General features: G+C 35.2%; 1 protein-coding gene across 1 annotated transcript; it reads left to right on the forward strand.

The window, feature by feature from the left end:
- The first annotated feature begins 52 nt into the window (after positions 1 to 52).
- larp (La related protein) lies at positions 53 to 23,249 on the forward strand. Its single transcript, XM_011643990.2, has 17 exons — positions 53 to 2,209; positions 9,424 to 9,497; positions 10,407 to 10,460; positions 10,929 to 11,097; positions 11,257 to 11,358; positions 11,470 to 11,642; positions 11,856 to 11,974; positions 12,065 to 12,263; positions 12,568 to 13,113; positions 13,214 to 13,371; positions 14,560 to 14,782; positions 14,854 to 15,024; positions 15,134 to 15,384; positions 15,815 to 15,966; positions 16,158 to 16,412; positions 16,683 to 16,816; positions 16,943 to 23,249. Exons 1-17 carry the CDS (start codon positions 1,078 to 1,080, stop codon positions 17,372 to 17,374), a joined length of 4,344 nt encoding a protein of 1,447 aa, XP_011642292.2. The 5' UTR covers positions 53 to 1,077; the 3' UTR covers positions 17,375 to 23,249.
- The last annotated feature ends 350 nt before the right edge of the window (positions 23,250 to 23,599 follow it).

Genomic DNA, 23,599 nt, shown 5'->3' on the forward strand with positions numbered 1-23,599 from the left:
CACCTGGCGTGCGCCGTCCGCGAGATCGATTCAACCGGAAGCCGGTCGACCCGCTCTCGTGTTCAGAGGCCTCGCCAGCGTTGGCCACATGTGTCTCGCGTATCGTTTTCCCGTGGGTAAGAGCTCCGCCGAAAATGCGCCGTGTTTACGTAATCCGCGGTAACGCAATGCCACGCCGGTACTGATAGACACGCGGGTCTAGTGCGAAAGAAGTTTCGCGATCGTGTCGAGTAACGCCGTCGCGAGTTTAACGCAGCGCCGGTGAGTTCGCCGCCGAGGACGCGGAAAGCCGGAGACGGAAATCCGAAGGGATTAACTCCGGCGATCCGCCGTGAGCACGCGGTTGCCGTTGTGTTCGCAGGCGCTCTCGTTGATCGAGTCGCGCGTGGTGCACAGGGGGGGGGGGGGCGAACCTTCCGGTTGGGGCAGACAGTTCTCTCTGACTTGCGGCGCCGTTCGGGTCGCCCCGTGCATGATAGACGAGTTCCACGCCGGAGGACTCTCACGAAAGCGCCGAGTCAGCACGTTCATATTTTTAAGCCGCGGAAGAAAAGTAACGCGAGAAACGCGTGAGAGCACGTACGCCACGCGCGTTATTCACGAATCCCGACGACGTCGCGGTGGCGCGTCGAGGACGTGCCCACGAGGAACGTACAGGTGCTACATCTGCTTTGTCCGTGCGACCGCGTGCGCGCACGTAAGTACGCCACGCGCGCGCGTCTCAGAGAAGACAGGGACCGCGTGAGGTGCTCAGAGATCGTCGATTCCCGAAGGATATTGCTGACGGCTTATCCCGAAAGAGGATAAAGTCGCAAAAGAGCGATTGGATTTTCGAGTATGGAGAAGGGCATGTGAGGACGCGCATAGGTTAGTTTGCCCGTCGCGTGCATCCACGCCTCGTCAATTATTCCGTAATCGTGGTCCCAAGGGAGCAAAAGGGGATCGCTCGAGCTCCCGCAAGCTCAGGGTCTCGTCGGCAGTGGGACGACGGTGAGGTCCAGGTCCGTGAGTCGAGCCCACGACCTCGTGCACAGTTCGCGGACCTCGTGTTTTTGCCCCCCCCGACAGCGCCGCAAGATGGCGGCCAAGCTGGCCAGCCAAGGTGGCGCTCGGAGCGGCAGCGGCGGCGAGCGGCAGGAGGCGGGGCCCTGCCAGTCCTACGCCAGTGTACTAAATCCGAAAGCCGCTCAGAGTCGTGCGAGTTCGTTCGAGAGCAACAATAAAGAGAACATTGGGGATCAAGTGACAGTGTTGCAGCAGCAACAGCAACACTCGCAGCAACAGCAGCATCAGCACCAACAACAAACGACGACAAATGTGAAAGAGAAAATAGCGCCAAACGTGAAGAGTGGCAAACCCTACCAAAGGATTTCTCGGTGTTTCCAAACGAATCCGGGTGACTGTCCGGAGAAACGTGATCGCCACGAAGGCCCGAACATGCCAGTGGCGCATGTCGACGTCATTCACAAAGCAACTATTACTACTACTACTACTATTGTTACTACTACTACTATCACCACCGTCACTACTGCTGCTGCTGCGACGATAGCGGCGGCGCCTGGCGCGTCACGTGAAGAAGATAGTCCGCGTGGCGCTGAACGGCTAAACAACGGCGGCATCGGCAACGATGGCGAGTTTCAAACGGTTGCCACGAAAGGCGCCCGTCGTAAGGAAAAAATGCGCGAACAGTATCGCGAGAATCACCGTGAACGTCACCGGTTACGCGAGCATAATAACCGCCATCAGCAGCCACCACGTGGTGCCAATGGCGTCGGTGGTGGAGGCGCCGGTAGACGCGGCAGCGACGAGAGGACACACAGAGAGCGCACCGACCGCAATGGCGTCCTCGAACATGGCCCGAAGGAAGTCCATCATGGACATAAGGATGATCAGAGTATCGAGGCGGAGGCGCAATCGGCATTCCTACAACCTTCGCAGCCGGTCAAATATGTCGAGGCGCCCCTGCCCGTGGTGAATCCCTGGACAAAGAATCGAACGTTGACGTCGACGTTGACACCGGCGCCGGTGTCACAGGTCGCGGTAACATCTTTGCAGCAGCAGCAGCAGCAGCAGCAGCAACAACAACAACAACAACAACAACAACAACAGTCGTCTGACATCCTCACAGTATCATCCACATGCGCCGACAGAGCGCAGAGCGAGAAGGAGAGAAGAGTGCTGCAGCCGCAACAGCACCAGCACGCGACCGGTGAGTTGGAGAATTTTTTTAAGCACACGTGATCTTGAAAAATGTGTCTTTGAAAATTTGTTTTAATCTCTACTCGATTTGTAAACCTTCAAGTATTAGATACAGAATGTCCCATATCTATCATGATAACTAAACTTTATAATAAACTTTTATTTCGAAACAAAAGTTAGAAGTATTTAAAGTTGGCATTGTTCGAAATTTCTAGATCCTTCCTTGACAATTGTTATTTCCAGAAAGATCATTTTAAGGCTCCTGGGTACTCAACTAACAACTCTGCGTTGACGATAGCGATATCCTTGCTCATCTTATCCCTTGTCCTTGTTCATCTTGATATAAGTGATGTGCGAATAACGAAATTTTTTTGTTGCACCTAAATTTAAATCCTGCAGATGTGACTTGTTTCGTACTTACCAAATTCGTAAAAACGGCAGCTAAAGTTACTTTTGAATTTTATATAAAAGTATATTTTTCACTTCTTTCAACGGCTGTCAAACTCTGTGCTTCCTACCTGAACAGGCTTTACTTCACTGCCTTTCATAGCCTTTTACGGCTATTTATTCACTATCAAGAAAAAAAATGATAGCAACCATTCATTTTCACAAGTGTCTTAAAGCTATTTCAAGTGTTGTTTCAGTCAAATATCTCTTTATTTGCAAATTAGTTGCAATAAACTTTACTGTGTCATTTCTCGCCTATGATGTCACAATTTCAATATGGCCACTGTGACTACTCAAGAGCCTTAAGAAATAAAAATTTTAAAACCAAAAGGCCGAAATTGTAATAGGTTTTAAATTAGAAAAATTTAAATTGATTCCGATTAAATTGTTTGAAATTTTTAGACCTCTCGTGATGATCATTAATGACAAATTCCCGAAGGCGTTATGAAACGAAATTATTTTTATTCGATTATTTTTTTCGAAATACCGAGACTAATAATTTTTAATTATTTTAATATTATTAATAATTATTAGATAATAATAATTATTAATAATAATTTAATAATAATTATTAATAATAATATAATAATTTTTAAATGAAAATATTTAAAGTTGACTAATCAGAAATTATTCTGAAATTATCGCGCTCACAAACATGTACGCAACATGTACGATATATTGCATAATAGTAAAAATATGAAAGTTATTCCTTTTTTATCATTTATTTAATACATTTTATATGATAGCTGACAGCATTTTATATGATAGATTGACATTTGGCAGTGTAATATTCCTAAACGTGCCGTTTCTAAACGTGCAAATTTCAGACAATTTATTTCATCATTTTTAAATAATTTTAATTTAAAAATGAAAGCTTCAGCATTTTAAGAATTTTCATCTTAAAATCTAATCTCAGATGATGTTACAAATTTTCATATTTAATATATTACAGGGATATTATAAGTACGTATCTTTTCATTCAATTATATTTATTCAATTATATGTATTAATCAAATTCTCTTTTCAAAATTTGTTGATGAAAATTTCATCCAATTTTGGAAAATTGTTAAGCGATTAATTTCGCGTGACATGTATTATAGAACGCTCGTCAGGTATATTTTGCATCATTAGAGATGCGCCGCATGCTCTAACTCCGGTATTTTCGGTAGGATATTGCACCCCCTTGTTGGCAATAAATAAAGCTCTGTGCAAGATTTTACACGCGACCTTGCGCTTAGCTCCGATTGCGAAATATCTTTTTATCGTCTTTCTTCAAACTTTCCGACAGCTATTACCGCGAGAGCGATAACGATTACATAATTATTAACTCGCGATCTTATTTTATCAACTTGTTTCGCGATCTTGTTTTATTAATGCGCTACCTTCTGCTTAAGTAGCGCTTAAGTGGCCACGTTGAAATTCGAGAAGTCGTGTTGAAATATCCGATTTCACGGAATATTACCTATAAATAGATTGTATTATGCATGATGTCATAGAATTATTTTTTTTCCCTCTCTTTCTCTCTCTCTACGTCTTTTTTAATAAAAAATTTCATCAGATACCATCTTTCCTGACATTTTGCCTTTCACTAACGTGTGAAATCTTGATAATTAATCTTCGATGATTTTTATTAACTCAAACCCGATATTATATTTAATAAAGATGAAAAGATGATTATCTATTTGCCATTCATCAGATTAATTTGTCAATAGCCTTCAATTTTAATTTGAAAAGATGTATCCATCCCGTCGATATTAAAATATCTTTGTATAGTTGTATTTCTAGATGCAAAATTAAGAATGATTTACGTTAATTGCATTCTTTGATTAAAATATTAAAAAATTCATTGTAAGAATGCGGAACATTTCCGTGAATCACACGGGAGATCTGTTTTGGATGATATATATGTGTGCATATATATATATATATATATATATATGTATTTACGAAACGAGGCATGAAAATAGAAACGCGCGAGTGTACGAGCGTTAAAAAAATCAAGAAGAGGTCTACGTAATTTGGTGGCAAAAATGTTAAATCGGAGAAAGAAAGAACCTAATATATATGTAATTCGCCATTGCTTCCGTATATTGTTAAATATCTTTTTATGGATTTAATTAATATCCATGCTCTGGGAAAAAAGTTGGATATGCGGAAGTCGTGTGCTCGCTTAAGAATCTAATCGCGAAAAAATTCTTATCGCACTTCTTGAAATTAATTAAATAATCAGATTGTTTTTTTGCTAGAACGTTAACATCGCGCGCGCGCGCGCGCGCGCTATAATGTATTTTACATTTTGTAATTATACGAGGCGTAGAATATCTTTAAAAATTGAAAGCAGCTCGAAGGGAAAAATTCAAGTGGCGCACTTTAGTGCTTTGGATGTTCGATAATCGTGATAATAAAAAAATGGCAAGCTTGGTGTGCCCGAGCGGCAACCTTATCTTTACATTGCCAACACGATTCAGATATACGTGGCATCGAAATGTTCATGTGGCATGAAGGAGATTCACATGTTGCTTTCAAGCATTTTATTTGCATATCGAGAAATTTGATCTACTTTTCATCGGACGAACTTGAAGGCTCTTTCGTCACGGTGATGCGCCTGCATCTTCCGTTTTGCTGTTATAACATTCTAATATTTGAAATCGTGGTAGAAAAGATTAAACAAAGAAGCAACATTCTTCCCAATCTATGCAAAAACAAACAAACAAATGTTTAATTTTCCTTTTTCTATAAAAAAAAAACTCACAGAATGTTTTTTGAGACATTTCAGTTTTACAAAAATTTGTAGTTTTCTTAATACTTATAATACATTATGCTCAATTTGTAATACATTATTTAATCGCAAAAATAATAACGCGAAATTTCTTTGCACTTTGCAGAAATTTGCAATGATTTAAACCCGCGAAAGTGTGATATCGGCATTTTGTTTCAGAGAAGCTGCTCTCTCAGCGCTATCAAAATTACACACGCACGCACAAAACTGCGTTTCCGACCTGACACGCATTTCCGGCACGTGGCATGAAATGCCCGCCGAATCTCTGCAATTGATCTTTTGTCCATACGAAACGAGAGCGCGGGAGAGAACCGGGAGGGCAACGACATTGACACTCTGCATCGTAATAGACGTCGTGAGTCGCGTCTAATAAGATGCGATTACGAGAACGTCCGTATGACGCGCTTCTTACCTAAGAGTCCACGTGTTCGAACGTTCACTCTCGCTCGAGGGATCGAATCGGTGTTACACATTTCTAGAAACTTTTTATTGCATTCTGTAATCAAGCTGATTTTTTTGCACGCATTGCACGTGTGGTGAAGGAAGGAGAGAGGGAACGCTCTATATAATAATTCTTGCCAATGACACGCTCGATCGAGTTTGCTCGAGCGAAAAATGGGAACGCAAAATTATCTAGGATTAAACTCTAGATACCTCTATCTTTTAAAATTAACGACTCTTGATTTCCTTTTCTGTCCTGTATTTTTTCTGAAATGTCGATTCGCTTTTCATTCTTGTGGACTTATCGTGTGGACAACCGTGTGCAATCGAGTTAACGAGGTAGGATTCAGCGATCGGCAGCGCTCAGCCGTGATCGCGCAGCGAGAACGGTGGGCCTTGGTCTTGCCGCAATGGACCAATCCTCCGCTCCCCCGTTCGATCCACATTAAAATATGTCGCAGAAAGTGAGAGTCGCGAGAATGGAAACCTGTTTCGGAATGGTCGGGCCGTCGCGATAGGAGTTATAGACCGGCAAATATCTTTCGATCGTGTCCCGTGCACAGCCATTCCGAGTTGCTGGAACAAGTATCTCCCAATTTAACTTGGCCTCCTCGAGGCTTTCTTGCGCGTCAATAAAAGTGCCGCATATACATATACTTGTTTAGAACTGAAGAGGAGAGCGAGCGAGCGAGCGAGCGAGAGAAAGAGAGAGAGAGAGAGAGAGAGAGAGAGAGAGAGAGAGAGAAAGAGAGACTCCGTTCGTTTAAAATATCTGTCATCAAATATCTGCGACGACGAAAAAGAAGTATGACGAAATTATTTTTTAACGAAATCCATTTTGTATCCATTTTCCTTTCTGTATCCAGAAGTAGGTAGGAGCCGTACTCCGTACGATCTATGTTGAAAGCAATCGCGAGCGGCTCTGTCTGCCGTCTTCGTGACTGTCGATTCGCTTTTCGAACCAGCCGGCTCTCAGTAGCTCGTCGACACTCGAGTCGCGACTTGAGCGTCAATCACATTGCGCTCGGTCGCGCAATTGCATCGATCGCGAGATACGCGGTGACTCCACATCGAGGAAGAGCGTCGCGTGTACCGTGCTCCGATATTCGTAATGGTTGCGACTCCGTCGCGTTCGACTTCGTCGAGGAAGGAGAAATGAGGAGGCCGCTCGACCGCGTTCGCCCGTTAAATTTTTTATCGAGGGAAGCGAGACTCGTCGAAGAACAGAGAGACGTTCGCGACGAATATCATCTGTACTCGCGGCTATGTCCGTCGCGACTGCGACGCATCGTCTGTCACATCGAGATATACGTGAGGTCGTGAAGTGTATTTATGTTTGCGCGATACTCTCCGCCGGTACTCTCATTGCTGATGCAATTAAGATCGTGATTTAATTAGGCTATAACTTGCGCGCGACACCGCGCGACGGAACGGCTCGAATTGTTAAATTGAGTCGCGGGAAGTCGCGTGCACGCGACGCGATGAAGATAAACGAAAGTGAAAACGGCACTTTTAAACGTGAGTCGACGTCATCATCGCTATCTACCTTATTATCCACGTTATGTAGTTTGCGATACAGCGGTGATGTCTAAATGACCGAGAATGCGGATGTACTTAAAAAAATAAAAATATCAATCTTTTTCCCTCTTTTTTTAATAAATTTCTTCATGTGCACACGTTATATAAAATTTTATTTAAATTTTATCGCAAAAATATTGTTATAAGTTTAAAATATTGTTATAAGTGTATAAAAAAATATAACATTGATGAAAAAAGGGGGATTAGAGACACAGGTAGTTTTGCTCTACAATTTTTTAACTGTGTTCTCTTTAAAGTGGCGATAAATTTGGATTTAAAAAATAAACAATTTCTGAACTTTTCTTTGTTTGACTTTAATTTTTTGCAAAAGTATGGGCAAATGGCATAGGAATTTATATGTTCTTATTGCTCTTGGATTGCTGAAGGCAAGTCTTATCTATCATACCTATGTTATTGATTTACTTATCCATTATTTAACTAAATTAAATTTTGCGCTTATACTTTGCGATTATATTCTAGTTTTTATCAACGAATAAGAAATTACAAATACGAGCATTGTATATTGTTGATCTATAACTTTCGGCAACATTCAAATCACGTCAAATCGTGATAGGCTTTCGTGAGATTATTACTTCGTGACACATGTTATCGCATCCTGATCTAACATTACAAATATTTTTTATATTACTTTGGACGGAGATATTAAAATTGATTATATATCACGTAGTCATGCCTCTAATATATAACTATAAATGTTTATACTTTTAGTTTAACCCTCGGCAAGCAAAAGCTTTATTTTATTTGTACCTTTTACTTTTATTAAAGATAGTTACTCAGATATAAAATAGAAAAAAAAACATTCTGGAAAAGAATGAACTTAAATTGTATTTGAGTCATTGTTTATTATTTTGAACGCCCACGTTGATAGTTGTACGGGCAATTTGCCATAATTACTTGGCTTCTTGGCGCGGAAACAAATTAGGCGTAAATATTAAGTGTAAAAACACAGACAACTATAAGTAAAAATTAGACGTAAAAATAACTTTAAAATAAAACATAATAACCATAACAATAAAATCAAACTTTTCAATTCAGGCAAAAATCGGCAGAAATCTACACATTTCGCTTAAAATTTAAAAACAAATAAGAAAATGAAGAGGAAAAGAGAAACTAATCTGTGAGGAATATTCAAATATAGAAAAATCGCGTTGCGAGTAACGTTAATATACAATGTAAACTGTTTTCATTATTTACAATGACTTTTAAGGTGATATAATATGCTACTTTGACGTCTCAATTATCAAATTAATTCTTGCTTTAATGACCTTGTTGTCATCGCGATTACGAGTACCATATGGTTCTCTCTTGAGGCTTTTAATTAATATTTATTATAAAATTAAATATTTTATTTATAGCGGTAATGATCATGAATTATAAAGAATTTTATAAAAAGAAGAAATAATATAGTTAATAAACAATAAATTGGAGTAAATAAAAAAGAAATTTTTCGTTCAGCATCTTGTATTTATTCTGTCTCCCACTTCCGATTCGATGTCGGATGTCGCAGATAAAAATATTCGAGGAACACGCACGTATGTGTGCGATAAAGATAATCGAGGTCACGCAGTTTGGAACAGGTTACGCGAAGGAACCAATAAAGATATAATTATTTGGAGAGACAGCTTTTGAAAAAAAAAAAAAAAAAAAAAAAAAAATATTCGATGCGCGATCCTGAATTATTAAATGCGTTTCAAGTTTCTGAGATACGTGATATTTTTTATTGCAACCATAGCGACCTGCCTGCTTATTGAAATATTTCTACGTATCTTTTACATGTTTTTTTGCATATTAGCAATAAAATTCTTTCTCTGATTAATCATGGAAAAATTATATATTATATTTTATCACGAATTTCATGTGATATCAATTTATATCAATAGAAATTTATTATGTACAATTTTATATAATTTTTATCTTTTCTTTTTATGTTTATGTAAACATCCTTTTTTTATTCGCAGAAAATGGTGTCGAGAGCGGTGCCCAGCCTACAATTGTCAGGGCTCCCAGAGATAGGAGGAAATTTAATCAAAACGTATGTAACATATTTTTGTTTTTATCTTCTTTTATCCATTTAATACGCATATACATATCTATCTGAAAAGATAAGCAATTTTATAGCGTGCACGATTATACCGTAAACTTAAGAGATACTTTTTTATTGATATGATAGATATCATTTATAATGTATAATAAATGATTAAATGCAAATATTTTTGAAAAACTCCACTAGAATAATAAATATACTCATATTAATGATTTACTCATATTAATAGATAGATGCAAGTCTCACAACAAATTGAAGTTTTGAGTTAAGAAATTTTCCAGTTAAAAGAATTTAACTTTTTGAGTTAAAAAAATTTTTATCAAATATCGGCGGTAAAAAATGTATCTGGCACCATATATTTATTATTTAAGAAGACATATATAGCATGAAATTTAGAATTATATGTCAATATTTTGAGGAATGGAAGGAGCCTGAAAAAAGAAAAGTGTTAGCAAAAATAAATTGTTTAAAAAGAACTTCGTTTTTTCTACTTATATTAAAAAAGAAAAAAAAAAGAAAATACTTTATCTACTTTTTTTTTAAATCAACAATCTTAAAACAGAATTTATATTATGTATCAAAATAATTTTGGCGCCTTTTTCAGAAATCGAAATGTTATCTCATCACTATTGTCTTTTCAATCTTTGCAATTATTTTTTTTTAATTTTTCTGAAAAGATAGATAAAACTCAAGTCTAAGTTAATAAAAGAATTTTATTAAAGTACATTTGATATAAAGTGCATTTGATAAAACGTTTTTTTTCAATAATTTCTATAAATGGAATGCATTGTATTATATCATATAGAAGATTAGAAATTTAATATGTTGTAAGATGCGCTGTTATATACCGGTAATGTGACATATACATATTTTTTTTGTAAATTTTTGTTGCAACAGGCAAGCGATTTTACGAACATTGGGGACTGGCCTACTTTAGGAACGCAAGTAGAGGTATATATCACTATTGAATTTTTATTGAATTAGTAACTTAAACTATATCTCTAATTTACTATTTTAATTTAAATGTGTTTGAAAGAGAGAGAGAGAGAGAGAGAGAGAGAGAGAGAGAGAGAGAGAGAGAGAGAGAGAGAAAGAGAGAGCTATGTTAAAAACAAATTAACAGTATTTCCTATAACATTATTATACAGTGAATTATGCAAAATCTAGAGCTTGCAGATGATTTATTTATGCATTTGTGAGTGTAGAAATTTTGCTAGAGAAAGGTCGAATATCATGTCATCTCAGGTAGAAGTTTCTATCGTATCTGAGAGATGTTCAATATTTGTACATGTTTATGTATTCATATTTCTTTGAATAGTTCTTTGAACAGTCCTTTGTTTCTAATTCCCTGTTATCGTGCTCATCTTTAGTTTCGTATTATATTTTATTAAGATACACAATGTTTGTCTTTTAATATAGAGAAAAGCAACCGTATCTGTACCGAAGCAAAATGGTGCGCTCAATGGTGAACCAAGTACTTCTAAGGCGTGTAGCACTAGCGAAAATAAAGGCAAGGAGAACAAGGAACAGAACCACTGCCAAGATGATAGCGATGAACACACAGATAACAATGAAAAGAAAAAGAAAGGTGAGGAAATCAGTTTTGTTTTAATTTATTATGATGAGACAATCAGATAATGATACATTTTTTGTAATTTTTGAATGAGTGTGCTTCTATTTTTGTATAAATGAGAAATTTGTTGTTTTCTATACGCCATTCTATACGCTATCCCAATTTTAATTACAGCAAATAAGCAAAAATGGGTTCCGCTTGAGATTGACCTGGCACAAAATCGTGGGACTACGCGATCACCGAGATTTCAAAATCATAGAGAAAGAAATGGTGAAGGTAATATTATTTATATATGTAATGTAATATCGCGTGCGTTGAAAATGCGATGTGCATATAATCGCGATAATAAAAACGATCGAATATAATAATGATAATTATGATAAATAGCGAATGACGGCGAACATTGGCGTGAAAGGGATTACGATAGATCAACGGGATATAATTCACGAGGACGCGGTGGAAGAAGTTACAGGGGTAGAGGACGAGGCGGCCGCGGCCGCGGTGGTTATAGACATCGATACGATCACGATTACGCAAATTATATGACGGATTGTGTACAGGTAATTTCCTACTGATATCTGCAGCTGAAATTGTTATCACGAGTAGCGATATCTTCGATAATGATGTTACTTTCAAGTGGGAATCTTTCTGATCATAATTCTGATGGATAATATATGATAGTAGAACTGAATTTTCAAAGTTTATATATTTTGTATTATCCGCAATTTTTTTTTTTTTTTTTTAATAAATATGATGTTCCTCATTTTTTGCAGACCCATAAATATGAGCATACGGATTCTGGTTATATGATACCTTATATGGGAACATGCTATTTTAATAACGCGAATTATCTAGATTCTACTGTGTTGAAAGAATTTATACGGAAACAAATGTAAGTTTTATCTTTACGCCTTTTTGTACGGATATAATTAGTAACGATCTTATTTATTTATTTATTTATTTTTTTTTTTTTTTTGCACAGAGAGTATTACTTTTCTGAAGAAAATCTTGTGAAGGACTTCTTCTTACGTCGTAAAATGAATGCTCAAGGATTTTTGCCTCTCACTTTGATCGCATCTTTTCAACGTGTACAAAATTTAACAATGGACATAGATTTAGTGATAGATGCAGTTTTGGAGTCTGATAGATTAGAGCTGTTAGAATTGGAGGATGGATTTAAGGTATTATAAACATATTTTAATAAAGCAACGCTGACAAATATTATCTGACAAAATTATATATGTGGCACACATTTTCAAAAGAAATCTAACAAGTTACATACATATGTGTTAGATACAAAATTTGTGCTAGAGCAAACAGAAGAGGATTCGCTGACACCATTAGAACTTATTTTAAGTTCAATGAATGGGGTTTGATAGTAGGCCTCTTTACATGTATTTACAATTCAAATTTCGTGTATGTGTTATTTGTGCAAGTGCATATAACGGCAAATTTTCCTAATAAATGTAAATTTTTATTTTTCAGATTAGGACAAGGCTCGAGCCGTTAAAATGGCCTATCTCGGACATAACCAGTAATGTTGCCTTTTCAAATTTTCCACAACAGTCTATCCTAACTCTAAATGAAGTAATTCCTACCTCTGAAACTTTTTGTCCTGTCGCGAAACCTTTGCCCACAATGCCTGTCCCTCCAATTCCTCGTGTTTTTGAAACTTATCATTCCGTTTTAACAGCAAGAAGACATAGCGAATCAGAAATAAATTCTTCATCGTTAAATGAGATTCTAAATCCTGACGTGCCAGAATTTATACCGATACAATTAACGGATAAAACTAATGGATTTACTGCTATAGACGAAAACAATATAACAAAGAGCAAATCTCAATCTGAAGAGATAAAAGAAACAGTGGTGATTGCAGACATGTCTCTTGTTCCTCCAAATAATTCTCCTGTGGAAATAAAAGAAGACAATAATTTACCATTCACAGCAGATTCTCTTACTTCGGACAGCTTATCAGAAGAACGAGTGAACGGAGAATCAGACTCATCAAGTGACAATACATGGCAAAAGGCAAATGTCCTTTTCCTTCGTCATATTAAATATTTAAGCTATGTTTAAGCTATAAGAAAGGATAAGGATAATAAAAAGCTGAAAAATGTATTATTTACAGGTGAAAAGAAGGGTTAAACAATCACACAAGGACAAATCAGAAGATAAAGAAAAATGTGAAGTTACCAGAAACGCGGTACGAGAAGAACTTGATTTTCAATTTGACGAGGAACTTGACTCACCGCCACCAACTGGTCGACACAATGCCTTTTCGGAATGGTTTGTTCAGTCAATACCTGTCAATACCTGTCAATAGACTCACGAAGTTTTATATTTATAATTTGATTTAATTTAAACTCAGAGCAAAATATTTGCTCATTGTATAAAATTAAAATAGTGATATCAAAATTACATAAAAATAGATTCTACAAAATCTTTTTTATAATTTTGAAGTTACTGATAACAATCTGAAATTTGTTTTTAACTAAAATTTTGCATTTTATCATAACTTTTTAATCTAATTTGGTTACCGAAATTTTAACATACAAACAGAAATTATAAAAAACTATTGAGACTTTGTAGAATATGTTTAGATAAATATTTGTACTAATAATTTACGATTTATAATGAATATTTGCATATGATCTACAATTTATATGATATAGAAGTTTGTAAGAACATAATTTTTAATTCGAAATAATTTTTTTTATTGTGTACCAAGAGGAAAACAATTAGGAAATTTGATTTGATTCTTTAATAAGTGGATTTATATATTTTTTTTTAATATCTTGTATTTGTTATATTTAAATAAATACTTTAATTCTTTGTATTATTATTGGCGCATTGTACGAATTTTGACCTATACTTAAAGAATCAGTCCTGTTATTGTATATTATTATGAGCAAAAAATGTCATATGAACATGGGTTATTAACGGTTTCTAAATTATTTGTAAAAATACAAAATACTCACAATTCACTACATTACACTTTATTGGAAACAAAATTGGGTAAGGGAAAAGGGTGAATATGAAATCCTTGTCTACTGAGCGGAAGTGCAAGGAACATACACTAAGAAGAAGACCGACTACTGGCTCATTGTCAACGTTGTAATACTCACCAAGGTTAACCGTGCTACACTACACACAAAATTTATGCACACAGGTGGAAAAAAGAATTTTTTTATATTGTTCTTTAAAAATTATAACAATTTTTTGTCAATAAATTTTTTTTTTATATGATTTTTCTTGTTTATTATTCTTCAATTCTCAAAATCAAAATCATTTCTATTTTAGGATTCAAGGAACGATAATTTCTCAATAAAGATTGAGAACACGACCCGCAAGTTCATATGACTTATTTTTTTTCTCAATATAGCTTAGAAGACCCAAGTCTAGAAGACCCAAGTTGATTCTCTGAAAGAATCAATCTTTGTAAAATATAAAATATGTAATTCTTGATTATTTCAGGTCCGAAGATGATGAAGATAACGAATTATCGGATAGGGATATTAATAAAATATTAATCTTTACTCAAATCAGTCCTGCATCATCTAGAATTCCAAAACATGAAGGTCATGATAGAACAGGAGATTGGATTACAAGAGTAAAAATGTCTCAAGAATTGGAACAGCTTATCAACGATGGATTAAATTATTACGAAGAAGAATTACGAAGGCAAAATTGTCAAAGAGTAAGATTATAATCTTATTTTCTTAAACTTGAAAATAAAGTAGATATTAATAAGTTGATGTTAACGTACAGTATGGTTCCTCTTCGTCAATTGGAAGTTACAAAACGGTTAATATAGTTAGTCAAGAGGATTTCGAAAAAATGGCACCAAAAGCTCCAAGAAAAGCGAATCCAGAAGTTCCGCCGCCGCCACCTTCTGCTCTAGAAGATTTAGAAGTTACACAGTCCGCTCCATCATCACAGGTATTTCAAATTTATTTTTACTTAATATTTTATTTTATATTTTATTTATTTGAAATAAGAAATTGCCTATAAAAAAGTACGTATGAAATTACATGTATCTATTTAATAGTTTCCAAGCACAAGTTCAGAGAAGAAAGATCATAAGCTGGAAAAGAATCGTTGGAGTGACAAATTATGTGCAAGAGAAGGGCGAAAGAATACTGCCCCTCGTTTTTTTGCTGTTGTGAAAGATGGTCCATCCGTTGATCCGAGAACACCACGGAAAAGGAAGACCCGTCATAGCAACAATCCTCCAGTAGAGCATCATGTTGGTTGGATTATGGACGTTCGAGAGCATCATCCTCGAGCATATTCCACCGGGTATGTAATATTCGTTTTTGCTATAAATATTACAGTTCAAAATATTTATATACTTTACGACTTTCTGTAATAAAGAAAGACTGTTGTTAATATATAAAAAAAATCGTAAAGTTACACAGAAATAATGATTTTTAATTTAGAAATAATTGATTTTTCATGGAAATAACTTGCACAAGAAAATACAGAATTTGCCAATATTACAATATAACAATCGCTATTGTAATCACATAATTATGTTTATTTTTATTTTTATGAATTTATATTATAGATAAAAACGAGAAAAACATGATGAATAATTTGTCTATATGTCTTCTTTTCCCGACTGAAGAAATTATCTTGTAGAATATTTTAATCTGAACAATAACTAAGGGACAAATGAATATTTTATTGTATTTTACATATACTCTAAATTTCTTTTTAATTGTTTCAGGAGTAGCGCGGGCACAAGTCCTAATGAAAGCTATCTTGCTAACAGTTATGGAAGTGTTCCTAGTATCTGTGAACATCCGAGTCACGCTTTGTTGAAGGATAATGGCTTTACTCAACAAGCATATCATAAATATCATTCACGCTGCCTGAAAGGTAGTAATAATATAATGATATTTTCTTAAATTATTAATTCAAACATTATGAGATGATGAATTTTTTTGTCTTCTTTTCCCGACTGAGAAAAACAGTGCGGAAATATTTTGATCTGAATTTGTTATATTAAATAAGTCACATGGTTATATCAAGTCAAGAATTTTCTTGTATCGTATTTATTATTTTTTTAGAACGCAAGCGATTAGGTATTGGACAATCGCAAGAGATGAACACTCTTTTCCGTTTCTGGTCATTTTTCTTGCGAGAAAACTTCAATCGTACTATGTATGAAGAATTCAGAACTGTAGCCAAAGAAGATGCCTGCGAAGGATATCGATACGGATTAGAGTGCCTTTTCAGATTTTACAGTTATGGCTTAGAAAAGAAGTTTAGACATACATTATATAAAGATTTTGAAGTAGAAACGATACAAGATTACGAAAGCGGTAAGTTAAAATTTCATATACACTCTTCTTTGTCACTGTTTGAGAAAGTAAGTCAGCACAGAATAGGTTGTTCAGCTATATTGCCATGTATAGCCGAACGGTAGATTTGTGCAAAAGTAAATTTAGTGTTTTACTAAGACGCCAGAAGGATATTTTCCTAGAACTGGATTTCGATTAGTAGTAACACGATAATTAAAAATGATAATTTGATATCTTACATGTATTTTGTTGCAATAGTATATTAATAATTTGATTTGCTTTGACCAATAGGACAGTTGTATGGTTTGGAAAAATTTTGGGCATTTTTGAAATATTATAAGAATTCTGATCAACTTCATGTAGACCATACATTGCAAGAGTACCTATCAAAATTCAAGAGTATTGAAGATTTCAGAGTAGTCGAAGTGAGTATTATTTTAAATACACAGATTTTTATTTGCTATTTGCTAATTTAAAATTAACTGTCTTTATAATAAAGTTAATCTTGTAATAAGTTATAATCTCTCCCTAATATTTGTATTTTTTTACAGCCTCAAATACACGAGATGCTTCAAGCTGCAAGAATACGTAATAGAAGCGTTTCTGAAAGCGCTAGAGAGGACTCACTGAGAAGCAGTGATTGCCTGCTCTCGGATGAATACAATACACTGCCAAATGATACAAAATCTGATATCTACATGCAAGATTCGCATTTATCGCAGTTTCGTATTAGGGCCGGCTCTTTCGGCTCTAAGATGTATCATTATCGACGACGGAATGATTCCGGATCGTCATCAAGCAGCCAGCGAGATCTCAGTAAGCAACAATCTCGAAATAAACAGAATTCTGGTTTCTCCACGAAGCCTTCCGAGGCGAGCAAATCACAAGTCACTGCCAGAGAACGAACTCAAACTAGTTCCAAATCCGAAACGAGCAAATCCGTTACGATTAAGGCAGAAAGCTCGACTATCTCCCAAAAATGAAATCGTAGTCGACGACGAGAAAAGAGTCTTTGAATAATCTTGTAAAAGTGACAGAAACTATTGGATCGCCCTCCCGAAATGCAATGGCGATAATATTTTCAATAGTGCACGTTATTAAGAAGCAGTGTTGTAATCGTAAACAAAGAATGAAAGTTGCACTTTCAGTTCTATTCGTGTGATTTTGAAGATTGTAGCTACGGAATATGCAAATCCATATGCAAAAGGTAAATTTTTGATAGATTTAGAGTCGTGATTTAGTCCTTAAGGTTGTATCTATCGATACTTCTTCCCCCCTTCGGCGTGGTGACGCGAAAAATATTTTCACTTGCTTCTCATGTTGTTTGCATGTATGTTTAACTACATTATGAGACAGCTAAAGATATAAAGGAAAGATAATGAGAATGTATGTGTGTATATCAAACAATCTAACACAATGGAAATGTATATATCCTAGTTTTTGTAGTCACGCTTTTATTTCATGCATATACAGTAATGATCAGATGAACAATGTCATACTGTTTGAAAATGCTGTATATAAAATAGACTGCTTGCCCGAGCGAGCATTGATGTACAAAAAAAAGAAAAAAAAAGATAAAGTGCTATCTTTTTATTCAGAAGACGACATAAAGACTAAAAATATAAAATGAATAATCGCCTAAATATTATATTTGACTACTATATCGTAAATCCTGAGACTAATTATATAACTCGTAAATATTTAGTTGTGTAGATATGTATCTATGTAACTATCATTGAATTCATGCCGTTTTCTGAATTATTTAAATGCCAATTTCTTTTGGGTATACCTGATATCTTTAGAAAAATATCCTTCTTGATTCTTTATTTTCTTAACAGAAATTTTTTAGAAAGTGATTACTTACTTTTTTATATCATTGAAATATATCAATAATAATGATTTATTCTAGAAAGTTATGAAGTAATAAAAATTAGGTGTTACATTCTGAACTTCTCTTTTACTTAAGGTTTAACGTAATTGTAGCGTACTTCCATATAATGATGATGATGATAATGATAATAATAATAATAATAATAATAATAATAATAATAATAATCATAGTAATAATGATATGATTAACTTTGCCTATTTGTTTTTTTATAAAACATAGATTAAACGCATTCATGGCACAGATTGAACAAAAAAATTAACGCTTTTCAAATCAATTCCCATAAATTTCTTGTTTTGAATTCTTTAATTCACAGTCGTATTTTAAAATTGCACTTTTAAAAATCTTTATGAGATATTAATGCGAGATATCTAAATGCAATCAACTAAGCTTGCATATACATATATTTATACATACGCTATGCAATAATTATATATTAAATTAAATATTATACACTTCGATGAAATGAAAGCGTTACGAGTATTTATTTTGCATCATGAAAGGAATGATGAACTCGCTGACCTGTAAATAAAAGAACTTACGCATTGGCCGTTTTATCAATCAACAAATCAAACGAATATATAAATTATATCATTGGTTGTTTTTTGCTGTAAGCAAATCGACAGTTGATCATGCTGTTTGTAAAATGTATATTCAAAGGATGATGAGATGATGATAATATCTGCAAACACAGAGAAAACTCTTATCTTCATATTCTAATTGTCATCCTCGACATACTAGTCATGCATCGAGCCGACATACTATCACATATTGTTTATAGAATTCATATAAAGAAAAGAAAATCAGGATGGGTAATACAATTATCACATTAATGATTAGCATTAACAAAAGTGAACAGTAGTAGCGTTGATTAGAAGAATATACTAGAAAGAGAGAATAAAAAGAAATTGAATACAAAACGGCTGTAATCGCCGTTATGCATACGTCGTCGCAGATAGCTTTGATTTTTTTCGTTGACGGATACTTATTTTATGAAAATCTGTACATTTTAAGTAGTAATGACGAGTAGTAACGTGTCGTAATGTTACATGTCCGTGTATATGTTGACATGCTTACGATCGCGATATTGAATATTTTACTCGTCCGGGCAGATCACGACAAAATGTCTTTCAAAACTATCTGAGAATTGCCGTTCTCGAGATCGAGAAGAAAATGTAGAAATGGATTTCGCGTAACTTGTTAATTGCGATAGATGGACGATAAAAGTAATGCGAGTAATTCGATAAATTTAATGCATTTCTATGTACTTCTTTGGATTTTCCCCGTCTTCTTTTGTCTTCCCATAGTTGCTCCAACTAAATTTTCTTTCGATATCGGACTGGGCGTAATTCAAAATGAAATTTGAAATGAAGTCGGAATTGAATTCCGAAAATCTCATGGGTGATACTTAAATGTTGGTAAAGATTTAAACGCTGCAGTGTCCTTTGTTAACTCTTGATTTTTATGAATGAATAATAGGAATTAAGAATAGGAAATTTATAGAACTATAGACAGTGGAGAATAAAATGCACTCATTCTTGAGAGGATAATGTTCACTTTTAATTTAAAAAGAAGGACACATTTGTCGATATATTGCTTCCGTGAAAGGCACAGTAATAATAGAAGCTGACAATGATTTTTAAACGAAGCGACAATCGAAAGTCTCTGCGTCTGTTCGAGAACAGAAATTCGTCTACGGAAGCAAGTGAAACACAATCGCATTGCAATCAAATTGCAAACAAAAATCAATTACCAACGCAACATCTTTCTCTTATTATTCTCTTTCTCTTTCTCTTCCCTCCTCATTTATATTAGTCTATTTCGGATGTACAACGAAACTACGCATATTAATATTTTTTAAGTTACCAAGAGCAATCGAAAATAAACTAATATGACATGAGGATGAAAGGAAGCGAAAACTGTCTCTGAAGGAGAAAGAAAAAAAGTAATAATCGAACAGATTCAGGAGAGTAATTCTTAGCACAAATAATTTCCTATCGATTTATCAGTCGCGAATATAGAAATAACTGTACAGTCGAGAGAAAAAATGTCAGGCGAGAGAAAAATAGTAGAAAGATAGTCGTAACTACGTGCTCATTGATTATTGTACATACTTTCGTAGTTCGATTTTTAGCGATTTAGATGTACCTATAGATTTTTAAGCCAGTGACTATAGTATAAGCTATACAAGTCTCTATGTAGCCTACGAGATAAGATCTTAGTTTGATAAGTATGATAAGTTTGATAAGAATCTATCGGAAGATCGGCTTATATGTTATACAGGCTTGTTTCTCGTGGCGTACTTTAGCAATCGTTAAATATGAGAGGAGAATGTGGAAATGCGCTCTGAAATGAAACGTTTGACGCTTGGAAAAAAAAAAAAGAAATAAATCGTGATGAAGGAAGTACTCGGCGCTGATTTTTTCTCTCGCTGCATAATCACGCTCGTTTCATATCTCTAACATACGTCACGCTGTCGTATAAACACTGTTTTCTTGGTTTTGTTTTCTCTTTGCAGGAAGAGATGAAAATGTAACATAATGTACATAGTTTTTATCCAAAGTGAGAGCTACGCCACGAGATCGATCCTCAAATGTAAAAAAAAGATATATACATATATATATACATGTACATCCATACATACATACATATATGTGTGCGTGTGCGTGTGTGTGTGTGTGTGTGTGTGTGTGTGTGTGTGCGCGCGCGCGCGCGCGCGCGCGTGTGTGTAAAATAAATTCTTACATTGTTACTTATATACTGCTAATAAATCTTAATTTTACATTTAAGGCTTATGCTAAAAAGCGGGTAGGGTTATTGGTTGCTGACTTTAACTCTAAGAAAATATATAAAAAAATATTTCGTATAAAGTAAATTATACGCTATTAGATTCGCAAAAGATAATTACGTACCAATATGAAGTTGTGACATGTTTTGAGGAGGGACTATTATATATTTTCGAATCGTCAATTCACTCTATAAAAAATTTAGATTTATTATTTTAATTTTGTATCTGTTTTTTTTTTTCTTCTTCTTTTGCCTCTCTTTGCATCATTACATGCAATCTTTCAATAATTCGAATGACCATTGCGTCAAGCAAAATTATTAAGACTTCTCGACTAATATATATAGCTTTATAAATAAAATTATGTCTATAATTACCATTTTGTAATAGTGCCATTTTTACATATCTTAATATCTTTTGTCTTTATCGATAACATATTAGCAAACGAAAAAAAATTAAAATATTGATTTGAAAAGAATAGATTTTGTTAGTGAGATGATCCCTCCTTAAACGAGCACAGAAATATATGATTTCATTACAAAGCATCCTCGGCGGTAGAAAGATGAGTGCGAAATTTTATTAACAAACGAATCGGCACGTTTTGCCCACGACATCGATCAATCGTCAATCGCGATCCGATCTCAAGAGATAATTTTACTTATAAATATGCATAATAATATATATATATATATATATATATAATTTTATAATATATTATCATTATTATCATATATTATATATTTTATTTCGCTGTCCATTTCGCTAGCTAATTATGATTATCGGGTGTGAGATTAACCCGTATCATTCATTCGCACGAGTAATATTACTCGTCGTATGCAATCATGAATCGCGCAATTATTGTCAAATCAACATGAGATCGTGTTGCGTTTGTGCGAAGTATAAAGTCGCTTGTATCTAGTCGCTTGAATTGATTATTAGCGAGACGCAGGTATCTTTTATATAAAAATTGAACGATCATTTGATTTAACAACAAGAGTCAAATTTTCGACTATGATCGTCGCCAGTGAGATTCGGCCAATCAATCGATCGATCGGCAAGATCAGCAATCTGTTGAAAACGTTCGAAGATCTCGATTGATTGTATCTAGAGCACTTCGCGGACTGCATTACTCAATCAACATGCGGATGCATCGACTCGCGACAGAGTTCTCTTTTGTAAAGTAAAGCGAAGCGCTCAGTGAGACTAAATTCTACAATGACACTAAATTCTGATTGTCAATGAAAATTGGCCGATCGATCGATCGATTGACGGGATGATCAGATCCCCCGTCAGCGACGTTCGAAGATCTCATCCAGTCGCATCTAGAGCGCTTCGCGGATACCAGCGGATACCAGCGGATACCAGCGGATACCAACGGATACCAGCGGATACCACCGACTACTCGCGACAGGTGCTGGGCAGGCTGCTTCGAAAGAGCCTACTTTTTCGGGCCGCCGATTTCTGTTCGTGTACAATAGTGCCTTTGAAAGGAACTTACTTCCGGACTGTTACAAAAACTGCATTACTCATGCATTTCCAGATGATGCACAATAAAGAAGAAAAAAAAAAACAAAAACAAAAAATGAAAGAGAAATAACAGCGCCGCGAATTTAAGTAGGAATAGCGTTAGAAATCGCTAGGGAGAGAAAACCCCCCCTCGTAGCGTATGATCGGTCTTCGAGAAGCGAAGAGCGAGATCGACGAATAAGGATAATAAACTACCAAGTCCAAGCCTTTCGTTGAAGATAATGCCACATATTTTTTTAAATCCCGAGACATGGAGCCGCTCGAGATTGGTAGAGATTGGCCTCGAGACGAGAATGATCGATGCCCGACCAGTCAGTCTCTCTGCGTGGACCTTGTAAGGGTAATAAACGCATCGTGCATCGACTCTGTAAATAAAGAAAAAAGAAAAAAACATGTATAGATATACACGTACGCTTATATACAAAAAATAATAATAAATTGCAAACGAATACCGGCTTAGGAACTCGAGGAAAAAAAGATTATAATTCGTAATCAGCAACTCAAGGGCCTTAACGGGTCTCGGGGACAAGTGATAACATACTGTACGATGTAACGACGATGTAACGACGTGTTGTGTAGGATGGCTTACGAATGTGGGCGCATAGTCGACAGTTGTAACGTTTGTGAATACATAAAATAAAATTACCAAAAAAACCGATATCTGTGTTTCTTCTTTATACCATGTTTCTCTCTACCGTCCTCAAAAAAACATCCCAAAGATCTTGATTTTAATTTTGATATAATTATTATTTAAAAGAAAAAATCTCTGACAACTGTATAATCCTAACAACTGTATATTTTGTACATTGTTCCCTCGATGTAGAGATGACAATTGTGTCTCTTGTATGATCAATATGTTTTATATTTTGTTTTTATCGAGAAGTAAATTCGTCTTATATCTTCAACATTACATTTTCAAAAAATAAGTATATTTACATCTGTGTACCATATTTATATCTGTAGTGGCATAATATTTATAAAAATCGAGAGAATGTTCTTGCTGTATTA

Source organism: Pogonomyrmex barbatus, unplaced genomic scaffold (assembly GCF_055798465.1).
Source record: "Pogonomyrmex barbatus isolate J1 unplaced genomic scaffold, ASM5579846v1 scaffold10, whole genome shotgun sequence".
Classification (NCBI taxonomy): Eukaryota; Metazoa; Arthropoda; class Insecta; order Hymenoptera; family Formicidae; genus Pogonomyrmex; species Pogonomyrmex barbatus.